This window comes from Hippocampus bargibanti, linkage group LG11 (assembly GCF_051943395.1).
Source record: "Hippocampus bargibanti isolate YZ-2025 linkage group LG11, ASM5194339v1, whole genome shotgun sequence".
Taxonomy (NCBI): domain Eukaryota; kingdom Metazoa; phylum Chordata; class Actinopteri; order Syngnathiformes; family Syngnathidae; genus Hippocampus; species Hippocampus bargibanti.
The window spans coordinates 17526956-17539235 of NC_142744.1; the positions used below are offsets into that span (position 1 = coordinate 17526956).

Genomic DNA, 12280 nt, shown 5'->3' on the forward strand with positions numbered 1-12280 from the left:
GTTTTCTGATCATTCTTGCTTGCGGCTTTTGCAAAACACAGCTTTGTGATAGGATCCGCAGATCTGGGAGAATACATGGAGAAAAGTAAGTGCCGTCTCATCTTAAATATGAATTGAGTCTATCCCAAGCTGTCATCGGGCAGTAGGCGGGGTACACACTCATTTGGTTGGCAGCAATCCAAATGAGGCCATGCCCTTTTTAGTTGAAGGAGGAAAAGCATCCTTTCCAACGATTGTTTTCACACCGGGCTGCAATATTGTTAACAAGCAATAAATTAATTTCACACTGATGCTTTGAAATTAATTGCATTTTAGCAGAGGTAGCGCTGATAAGGTTAGAACACGACGCCGTCTATTAAATCGGGGGACTTTTTTCAGACAGGCCTTGTCTTGGTGGCTGTGAAAAACTCACGTCATTAGTGAGATCCAACCCGCTGTCATGCATACACTTGCTGGCAACATGACAAGCGGCAGACCAAATAACCAAAATCTCAAGATCAGACTCCACCCGTGGTCGTCACGGTAACCATTGCAGTTCCCCTCATTGGTTCAGCAGTTTACTGTGGAGCACGAGGTCTGTCTCAAAGAGTTTATTTCAACAAGACAATAAAGTGAATATTAAGTGTGTTGGAATTTTGATAGAGACACCTTGGAAAATATTTGAAATTGTGTGGGGGGATTAAAATCTCCTTTTAAAAAAGCTTCTGACGATTAAATGAACAGCACAGTTCTGTCACATTTCAATAATGCAGTTTCTCTGCAATTTCAGATTCTCATTAGCAGCTAAAAATGCCTTACTTTACATTTTCCAGCTAAAAATACATTACTTTTATGGAATATACACGTTTTTTTTCAGGCTAAAAACGCCTTACATGGTCCCCCCCCCCAGTCGTGAACTTTAGTTCGTACACATCGTGCCCTAAATTATTTTACTTGTGAGGTAGCATGTGGACGATAATCAGGATCTCACACTTCGGATACATTCTCTGATAGACTTTCCGGACAACAGAATATCAGCTACTGTACTTGTACTGTTCAGTTTTGCTTCAAAAGTAACGTGTAGTTGTCAAGACTATTAATGTGCACATCTGTCAATGTTTACAGTGGAGTTATTCATTTCTACTACAGTCGCGTACGGGTTTAACTTCTTGGTGAAGACATAGAGCGCACAGGGTTTACGTGTGCCCGAATTTGAATTCCAAATCTACCCTGTAATGCTCAAACGGCTTTCCATAGTTGTAAAGGGTTGTACGGTATGCACTGTAACCCGATCCATCAACGCGTCAAGGTTGGGCGCTTTTGTAGCCGCAGGTGTCCCACGACATGCTTTAAATTACTCGTGCCCAGGCGGCCACACCCAGTAAATCGTTCACAACGGCCGCCAGCAAAATCAGCATTAAAAACAGTCACACTCATACAAGAGAGTTTTATTTTATTAGTCGCACATAGTACAGATGTTACAGTGGACAGTCATTCGACCTGTTGAAGTCAAACGTTCAATAAATAAACCCAAATCTACATTTGCGTATTCTTCACGAGATGATTAGAATGTTCCTGACCAGTAGCGAACGAATACAAAACGTGGAAATGCCTCATTTCCCATCCATTCGACTTCTGCGTCGCCGTTGTCAGTCTTGTGTCAGTCATACGTTAGTCGTCGAGTTGACGCCCTTGTGCAGACTTTCACAGGTTTGGCAGAATGTTGCAATAACCGCCGGCGGCGGCTGCTGCTGCTTGCAGCCACACCCGCTCAGCGTTTGTCGATCACAACCGACGCTGGAATGCGTTTGCACAGCTCTCGTATAGTTTCGAACAAGACGAGTCACAAAATGAATTTAAAGTGGGGACGAGCATTTCAGTGAGTTTTCTTGTTCAATCATTCAATTCATTGTTTGATTCTTTGAACATGAATTGGTTGCGTGAGAAAAAAACAGTTTTGGACTGATATTTCTATAGCGCAAAGTCTCATGGCTGTAATTTTGTAACACTTCTTTCTAAACGGGAACGGTGGGCGTGATCACAGCCAACCGGTGTGAGCCAGCTTCTCCCAGATGTCATTAATCAGAAATCAAATTCTTCTCATGCCCAACCCTACTTCAAAGTCCACAGTTCAATGTCTCTTAGGCAACTGTGTATTAGTTCATATTATAGAAAAATATCAAAACTCTATAAAAAGAAAACAAACTGGGGAACCATTTCAACAAATAACCAACCCCACTTTGCACGTCATTTATGATGAACAAGTACAATTAGTACAACCCAAAATACCTGAACTTGTTACTAAATGATCACCCAAACAAGAACAAAAATACCCAAAGCCAGTCACTACTCATCAATGTATCAGCTGCAAAGACCTGCAAAACCAAGATGGCATAAAGCGCAACGCAACAGTTACAGTACAAGTATGTACAAATGACAGTGTCAGCGAGGTGACCAGTGCCTATGACTCAAAACAAGGCAGCAGAGGTTTAAAAAAAAATAATCCAACTAAAGAGACAAACACATGACTCGACTTTCTTTCATTCTCCGTGTTCGGCGTCAACGTGGGTAGGAAGGAAACGCGCTGCATCCGATAAAGGCGAAACACTGAGATTCTTCATCATCTTGTTCATGTCTTTTTGCAAACGGCTGCAAGATTTTTGAACTTTGGTCCCAGCGCATTTAGAAAGTCGAGGTTTTCGTTGTTGACGGTATCGTCGCTGCAGCACCCAACCGAGCCGGCCGCCGATCCCACACCCTCAAAGCCATACTGGTGGATGATGTCATCGGCGTACCGTCCATCCTCCTCACCTTCAAAATACGAAAGCTTCTGAAAGGCATACATTGAAACCACAAACGCATACTGTATTATTAATGATTTTACTCATGACAAGCACAAAAACTTTTGTTTGTCTACACTACAGCAAATACATTGACATATCAAAAACCTTATTTTCCGGTGGAAAAGGCGCACCTGTGTCTAAGGTACAACCCCAATGAATGGTGTATTTTCAAACTTTTTCCAAATATCATGTATAAAAGTTTTCCAAATACAAGGTAAACCACAATATAAGGCGCTACAGTAGAGGCTGGGGTTATGCACTACCCCTCTACAGGGGGAAATGGAGTCGGTGGCTGTTGACAGTAGTTGTGAGACCGTTTGTGGCTCAATATTACTTCGCATATAAGGCGCACCTCAATATTCGGTCGAAGATGCGCGCGTGCGCAATCGCGCACTGCTTGCACATACTCAGCGCACAAGAACATCTGTGCAGCGCACAAAATAAAATCAAACAGAAACGCATTATTCAATATCTAATTTTAGAACTGATATAATCTAGTTAATTAGACCAATTATATCCTGTCTATATATTTTGTACCATTTTGCAATGTAACTCAATGAGTGACAGGTGTCCAGGCACTAATGCCGTACAGTTCACCTACGCTACGCAGCCAATCGGAGCAGAACGGCGCGAATGTGCCCTGCCTATACGCGCCGTGATACTGGTGTGTGGGCACAGCGTACACATCTGATGTTGCTCATAGTGGTCCTCAGTGTGCTCAGGGAGCTTGTGTGTCTGCTCAGACACATGAAAAATTAGAGGGAACATTGGCGCACCTGTTTATATAAGGTGCAGGGTCATCTTTTGAAGAAAATCAAGGCTTTTGGGTGCAAGTTATACACTGGAAAATACGGTAATAGGTTCTGACAGACAATGGTGTCGTGTTGAAATTGGTCTGATTTTAAATCAGTGGAGGAAGAGTCAGCACAGGCATGTTAAAGACCATACAACATCATCTTTCTGAATGATTACCGGTATGTATTATTGTTTAGTTTTTCCAACAGAACAAAGGACTGAAATCAAAACCTGCAATGTAAATCATTTCAAATCAAGCGAACTACTTCACTCTTACAACTATAGAAATTCTCCCATTCATCAGTCAAGTGTTGCGGGTGCACTGAAACCGATCCTAGCTTTTTTTTTCCAGCATTAGGCAGACAACTGGAATCCAGCCAATCGCAGGGCACTCATTGACGAACAACCATCCGCACTTCCAATCACACAAAGGGACAATGTAGAGTGTTTCCGTTAGCCTGCCATGCATGTTTCTGCAATTGCGGTGGAAACCAGAGTGAACGGAGAAAACTCACACAGGCACGAGGAGAAATGCAAACTCCAGACAAGAAGCTCTGCGCTGAGAGGCGACTGTACTAACCATTGCTCTGCCTCTCAACACTGACAAAAAAGTACTAATGAAACATTACCTGGTGTAAATAGCGTGCATTTGTTTGCCAGGTGTTGAGAAAGTTTGCGTCGTAGTTCATCTGTTGGGCTCCATACTGGCTGTCGTAATGTCCGCTGAAGAATTCCGTTTCAGTGTTTCCAAAACCAGTCTTGTAGAGGGTGGTGTCTTGGCGTCCGATGGTGGAGCCCTTCACTTGCCAATCCTGATTCGCCACCGAACCCTTGATTTCCGAGCCGGCGATGGGTACCTTGATGAGGCTTGCGTCCTGTCGACCAAAAGCATGAGTTAGGAAACAAAGCGTAGCAGCGATTGAAAAGTAGTGTTTTTATATATTGCTTGTATTTGACAAAGCAACACTTGCTTACCACTTCTTCCCCTGGGGCTTCTGTGTTTGACTTAATCAGGATTCCGCCACTGTCAGTTGTATCCTCCAATATCTGCAAGTCTGGCTTTGTCGTGCAGAAACAGGCAAGCAGCAAGACTGCAGGAGCAACATGGCTCATTTTAAATGGTGGGGCTGAATCAACGTCCCAAACTTGGCAATCAATAAATCCGGGTTGCTAAAAAAACGTTCACCTTTCTTAAGTAGGATGTTAATCCTTATTCATGATGGCATTGCCTCTGACAAGCCACCATAGGTGCCAACTTTTGCCTGCTCGTGCCCTTTCGACAAAATAATTACTTTGTGATTTTCTCTTTATCTGTAGTGTATAACGAGGGGAATTCAATTACCATCAAATCTTGTTTATGATCATGATGATGTTCCATAATCTAGAACAGAGCTGGTCAAAAATACGTGCTCAGTCAGGGACCACAATTGATTTCCACAATTGGAAAAACAAAACGTAAAAAAGCACCATAACTTAGAACGTAATTAAATAATGAATAAGAAAAAGCTTTAATTAATGTAGAATTAATGTACTTGTAAAATTGTTTAACGTTCTATTGAGGTGAAGAAATAAAAGCAATAAATAAGAACAAGAGATTATCCACCCATCCATTTTCCGTGCCGCTTATTCCTCATGAGGGTGCGGATCCTATCCCGGCCGTTTTCGGGCACTAGGCGGGGGACACCCTGAATTGGTTGCCAGCCAATCGCAGGGTACACAGACACAAACAACCATCCGCACTCACATTCACACCGAGGGACAATTTGGAGCGTTCAATCTGCCTGCCATTCATGTTTTTGGAATGTGGGAGGAAACCGGAGGACCCGGAGAAAATCCATGCGGGCCCGTGGAGAACATGCAAACTCCACATATGGAGCCCGGAGCGGGACACGAACTGGCAACCTCTGCACTGTGAATTCGGCCACTAACCACTCGACTACCGGGCCGCCCTACAATAGATTCTTATATTATAAATAATTAACAATTTCACTGTTATAATATGGTGGGCTCAATTATTTTAAGACTGTTAAAACTCCAATGAATGGACATTCTGTCAAGAATTAGCTCATCCGCTGCTAAGCCTCACATATTCTTCTTATACTGTGTATACACTATTTTTTAAAGATTTTAATTCTTGCACTCCAATTTTCTGACTCCATAACGAGGCATGACATTCAAATTGATCGGCATCAGATGGCATTTCGTTTTTGTTTTTGTCTTCTCCTCATCTCTTTCCTGGCTTGGTAGACTTATTCAATTAGATTATAATACATGATACAGTGAAAATGCTATTTTTTGCTCCGGTGCATAACATATGTGAAAAATGTAAGAGAGGAAACTGACGTAGCAGCAGGAGGAGGAGCAGTGGGAGGAGTAACGCCAGCCAGCCCATCGGGCCAAGGGAGGCCGACCAGGGCTTGGTTTGACAGGCACCGTTCCTGCACTGGCAGATCCTGACCCCAACTGTCTGGACTTTTCCATTGCCCTGCAGATCCTTAACCTCGACGGGAACTCTGTGCACCTTCAAGGGAAGGTCTTGAACCTGGCGCAACGTAGCTGCCGTGTCTATCAGGGAAGCACGCAATCTGTTTTCAGGCCACAATGAAAGCTTGAATGAATGACTTGAAAAGGAAGGAGAGTGAGCACCTACCGTTGAACCTGGTCACGGACCATTTGCCGTCTTTGTTATCAGGCAGACTAAAAGTGAAGGGGCCTTTAAATGGCGACTCGTCCATATCTTCAGCCACAAGCAGCACTGAGCCGAGTTCTCCTTCCTTCTCACATATCACCCTCTCGCCAGGGGGGACAATAATGGGTACGTTATCGTTGACATCTTCCACCTGGATTATGACCGTTCCCGTACCAGTCTTGGCAGCTGAAACGTATGACATAACATCGGCGTCATTGTGGGGAAACTTCTCACGAGCTTTTCTGTGATTCACTGTCGATCAGATTGGGCAGAGTCAGTATGGATGCAGCTCAGACAGGCAACTGCTGAGGAATTACGCGCTCTCATCACCTTGGGTGGCGACAACATGGCCGAAAGCGGCAGGGGGAGTTGGCCAACGTCGTCTGTGGTGACACAACGTGCAGATGCCTTCCCAGGAAGTATTTGCCTAAGTGACTCGTGATTTGCCAAACCCAATTAGAAGAAATTTAATGGGACAAAAAAGCCCTTTACATCATGCTGTTTACATTTCGAAATCACAAGACCAAGACCACACTTCACAATCGATCAACAGTGGCGAATAGGGTGTTCTCAAAGGAAAGTGTGTGCTATGAGTCTCACAACAGCGTCATCACCAAGTTGCGATCGATTCAGACAGTCACAGAAAGGTCTAGCAGTACGTATAGATTCCTGGTAAAGTACTGGTTTATTAATAGAGAATTGTGAATGTTACCAGTCAATGCCTCATTCGAGAAGTGTTGTAAGTTCTGTCGCTCGCGTGCATTTAAAACGTTGAAAGTAGTGCATTTTGGGGTTTATCCAAATTCTTGCTATGATCAAAAGCATCATACTTGCGTCGACGGCTCTCATGGTGATGTTGTAAAGTCCTTTCTTGACAAAGTTGGACTCTCTGTCAATGGTGTTTGCCACCCTAAGTTCTCCTGTGTTCCTGTCCACATTGATCCAGGCTGCAGGATCCATGATCTTATAATACCTGCAAAATGGCCAAAACAAGTCCTCGTCAGTCTCACGTTTATTTATTTATTTAGCACTCGTGTAATCAAAAGGGGCGGCTTACTTGATGCCATCGCTGCTCTTGGTTTCCGGATCAATGGCTTTGTAAGTTCCAATCAATGTGCCGTTTGGCGTGTTCTCTTTGACTGTGAAGCGAATAGTCGGCGCTGTGAATTCGGGGCCTTCGTCAACATCGCCGACCGTCAGGTCCACAGGGACGATTTCCCACTGGGCCGTGGTGCCGGTCAGTTCAGCTTCATTGCGGGCCATGACTTCCAGCCGCAGTTTTTGGGACTTCTCAAAATTTAATGGCTAGAAAAGACGAGCGGACTCTTCAACTCAAGATTACGACTCCTGGCGGGGCTCCAATATGAAAATCACTCACCTTTGAGACGTACAGAAGCCCCTCATTTGTTGTGGGTTCGGTCTCCATCCGGAAATTTCCATTTTCATTTCCCTTGGTGATGATGAATTTCGATTTCCAGTTGGGGGTGTTTTTTAAATCCTTATCTTCAACAGGCATTCGGAGAATAAGTTTGTTGATTTCATTCTCCTTTGCCGTGGCTTCATACTACAAGACGAAATGATTGCCTCGTGAATATTGAAACTTGCTTTTTTTGTCTGAACTAAGAGTACATCTTTTGAACACTCATGTAGTGGAATACAACTTGTAATAAGGAAACTCATTCATCTGACATCTTGAACAATCCCATTTTGTGAACGGTATGGAAGAACTTATTCATACTTACAACTTTTAGGGGAAAACTAAAATGGATCAAGAGTCTAGGTGTCCTCTTTCTTATCTTTCATCCCAGATATAATCATATTCAAATTCGTAATTTGAAAAAGTTTTACCAATTTCTTGGTGAAGGTCGGTGGGTTGTCGTTGATATCGCTCAGAGTGATGGTCGCCGTACCCGTGGTGAACAATCCATTGGCTGCGCCATCCATATCTTTGATTTGCACAATCACGTTATACTTGTCTTGAGCCTGCCGAAAGAATATTTCCATTCATGTCACATCTGGTAGAACTGAGTGGAGTCAAATTGCACTCGGGCTCAACCAGTTCTCACCTCTCTGTCTAATGTGTTGGTAGCTGTTGTAAAGACACCTGTCGTTGGGTTAATGGCAAATCTGTTCAATTCGGTCAGAAGGGAATAGCGGATCTTCACGTGGTCGGTGCCTGGCTCGTCTCTATCGGTGGCGTTCACTGTGCCCATAATAGTTCCTGTCGATGGAAAAAGGGGTGAGAATTTTCTGCATTGTTATCAACACAAAGTATTCAGAGAGCCCACAGTCTTGTGTCATGTTCCTCACCTGCTTTGCTTTTCTCTGGCACAGTAAATTGCATTTGGCCGCGGAACTGAGGCGCATTGTCATTCTGATCATCTACTTTCACAAAGACACCCAAAGGGTCATCGGTTTCTTGACGTGTTGTTCTGTCGAAAACCCTGGCTATTAACTGAAGAAAAAAAAAACATGTTTGGTTGAGTAAACATTTATTAGTTCATCGAATGGATAGATTAATAGTTTGAGTTGATACAATCGTGTGTTCATTCTGTGATGGTCATGAAATTTATTATTACAATTTAAATTTAAACATAAAAATATAGGCTGTTCCCCAAAAGTGTGTCAGTATAGGTTTAGCGATTGTTCAAAGCACGCGTGTCAAATATACATTATATTTCAACATTTTCCTCGTGTTATTGTGATTCTTTTATAACAAAACAGAAGAAACAATTGATATTTTTGTTATTTATACCAGAGTATGGGATAATTTTAATGGTCCGGCCTCCTTCACATCTACCAACACCGTATGTGGCCTACAATATGAAATGAGTTTGACTGCCATGATTTAAAGTCTTTTTTGTCTTTTCCAGTAGCAACAAAAATGTATTTTCTTTGTTAGAACACAGCCAACCAAGCGTATGCTGCATATATTTATGTGGAAATAAAAATACACCCAATGTAAAGCGGTTTGGGACATAATAATAATAATAATAATAATAATAATAATAATAATAATAATAATAATACATTTCATTTTTCACACATGATGGTAAAGAGTATTGTACTTTTTTGTTTTAATTATGTTCTACGTGAGCACATGTAACTCAAATGTTCATATTTTAAACGCTGTCACTGTACTGTATCCAAAATCCATAGAAATAAATAACATTTGACTGAATCTGAAGAAGGAAAAGTTCCAACTCACAGCAAACTGCGGGAACTCCTCGCGATCAACTGCCTTGAGCACAGTCAACATTCCAGTATCTCTGTCAAACCTAAACACTCCCTCTGGGTACTTGTCATAACCGGGCCCCGTCAGAGTGTAGTATACCCGATGCATGGCTTCAGTGTCGGACACAAGCTGCAACAGAATCCAAAGATAAGCACAATAATATGGTTTCCATCAAGCTAAATTCTCTATTTCAGAATTTCTATGTTTAAATTGATTGATGACAGGCCGGTGCTAACTTGAAAACCCTTCATGGGTTTTCAAGTTGTTATTACAACAAATGGAGTAGAACATACTTCCCTAACTCTTTAAACAGTAATCCAAATAGAACTGTATAATACCTCTTTGAATTTTTTATGATGATACTAGTGCAGCGTGTTCTAATGGAAACAAATTCCTTGTGTACATACTTGGCAATAAAGATGATTCTGATTCTGATTCATGAGTGTGTTGTGTGTGTGTGTGTGTGTGTGTGTGTGTGTGTGTGTGTGTGTGTGCGCGTGTGTGTGTGTGTGTGTGTGTGTGTGTGTGTGTGTGTGTGTGTGTAGCTTATAAATGAAAGCTCTTCCTTTTTTATCTGAAGACACTTGGGAGTATCTTTTTTTCATTTTATAGTTGTTGTCATTTGCTGTGAAAATAATTGTCCCAAGTGGCCATGAGAAATGACAAATGGTTTTATGGGACTGTATTACAAAAATGTAATCACTTGTTTTGTTTACGAGACAATTTCCATTTCAAAAAAACAAGAGCAGATTTGACAGATGGAAAACAATGTTGGCGTTTCATCAACAATGTCTGAGGTATATATTAAACATGTGGTTATTGTTCTCATTGGTGTCAAATACAGACAGCCATTTCCAATTATTGCTTTGCACCACTCATATCGGTCAATAGTTACAATACTGGCTTGACACAAGAATGGCTAAACATTAGAAAATTGCTGCTATGCACTACTGTTCCAACACCAATGGAGTCAATGTCACAATAAAACCTTCCTGACAGTGACACTGAGCATGACTTGAAATAGGAAAAAAGAAAACATTGAATAACATAAGGGCTAAAATATTTGATGTGTCATGTATATTTCAATACATTACCCTTTCAATGTCTCTTGGATAAGGGCCGGGGTCATTCTCAATGATATTGAAAGGTGGGGGGCTCCAGCGTCTCTTGTACCGTTTCAGCACGTCATTGGGCTACACACATTGAGGGTACAGTCAATCAATATTTTAATGAATTACAGTGGTCAGAAGTAATACAGAATAAATACATTGTTACTGCACTTAAGAATCAGTACATTGAGTATGATTTTTTTTTTCTGGAAAAGACATCCATAGTTTGTAGTGCTTACTTGGAAAGGCTACTTTTTACAGAAAAAAAGTAAAAGCAACGATGAGTAAGATTTTGATTGATTGAAAAACACAGAAAAAAGTGCCAGCAATATGGCAGAATGTGGATGAGTTTGAATTGATGACAGAAACAGATTCAGAAAAGCCAGATATTCTGGGACTGAACCATTACCAGACTAAGTAATTGTAATAGCCATAATAACGTGTTATACTATTGTGTTACCATCTTATTGTAATATAATATGGTAAAGTCTTATGCCAACATTGGAAGTTTCGTCATTTTGAGCTACTTTGGCACTTTTTGTGAGTCATTTGACAGCAAAAATTTGAACCAGTGCAAGCTGGAGTGTCAACATGTTACCAGTTCTTTTTTTCCCTGTTTGAGGATCATATAGTTTAATACAAGAGGGAAACTATTCTGTGTTGAGAAATTTTCTTTCATTGTGCAGCTGTCAAAACCGGTATTGGACATACAGTAATTGAATGTATTTATTCTTTATGCTATTAAGTGCACTGCAATCAGTATAGTTTTACTGGTGTATAATAGTTGGACAAGTACTTCTACTTATATCCCTCAGTGTTTTTTCACATGTGCTTTTCCAAATCTGAAAAGTGTCGTGCTTTTGTACCTGTCTGCTCATTTGGGCACTGGCAATGAGGTTGACGTCCATCTGCATGTGCGACCCGGAGCTATGTTCAGCCCACACAGAGAAAATTCTACCTTTGGAAGACAACTCGACGACGGTTGTAGCCGTCATCGAGCCATTGGGCCAAACTGCGAATGCACGGTCGTTGCAAGTGACACTCGCACAGCTCGCCACATTAACTACAACACACGGAAGAAGAGTGGTTAGACATGTTTTTGTTTATTTTAACCAAATGAATACAGAACCGGTTAACTCAAATGAATAATAATGACAATAATAATAACAATTAATCTATTTTAAAAAGAAAAAAACACCTCTCGTTATCTCGTATCCAACCGGGATAGTTTGCGGCACTGGGACATAGAGGAGACTCGGGATAAAGCAAGACTCGACTCCGACCAAGATCTAAAGTTACACAAAGTTAGGATCAAATATCACATTCGGATCGAATGTTCCGCTTTGTTTAATCAATCAATAAATACAAAATCAACACGTGTTGGACTTACCAGCAGCAAGCACAGGTTGAAAACGACGGCTTTCGCCATCTTTTTTAACACAAATTTGGACTTTGTTCTAAGCCGAAAGCAGTCTTTCTCACGTCGCAAAACAATAGAAATTGTTACAAGCGATCGATATGTGATTTTGGGAGCCGTGAAGAAGAAATCAATCCCGCTGCTTCTCTTACGCCTCCATGGCACCTTTTGCGGCTGCACTTCTCTCTCGCTGCTGGCGGTGTATCAATAATT

At 41.6% G+C, this 12280-nt stretch overlaps 1 protein-coding gene across 1 annotated transcript; it reads right to left on the minus strand.

Annotated features, from left to right (window-relative positions):
• Positions 1-1415: 1415 nt before the first annotated feature.
• On the minus strand, positions 1416-12280 carry dsc2l (desmocollin 2 like). Its single transcript, XM_089008442.1, has 16 exons — positions 12041-12280; positions 11849-11939; positions 11517-11713; positions 10636-10734; positions 9515-9670; positions 8617-8761; positions 8373-8527; positions 8155-8289; positions 7685-7870; positions 7364-7611; positions 7137-7279; positions 6268-6492; positions 5961-6182; positions 4593-4708; positions 4247-4492; positions 1416-2809 (listed from the first exon to the last, which is right to left on the minus strand). The coding sequence occupies exons 1-16, from the start codon at positions 12077-12079 to the stop codon at positions 2609-2611; spliced, it is 2604 nt and encodes an 867-aa protein (XP_088864568.1). The 5' UTR covers positions 12080-12280; the 3' UTR covers positions 1416-2608.

Excerpts from the sequence above, each read along its gene's own strand:
- dsc2l (XM_089008442.1), bottom strand. The coding sequence starts at position 12,079 with ATGGCGAAAGCCGTCGTTTTCAACCTGTGCTTGCTGCTG. Across the intron at positions 8,762-9,514 it reads AGGAGTTCCCGCAGTTTGCT|TTAATAGCCAGGGTTTTCGA; the intron begins GTGAGTTGGAAC and ends TTTTTTCTTCAG. Across the intron at positions 4,493-4,592 it reads AAGCCCCAGGGGAAGAAGTG|GACGCAAGCCTCATCAAGGT; the intron begins GTAAGCAAGTGT and ends TTTGGTCGACAG.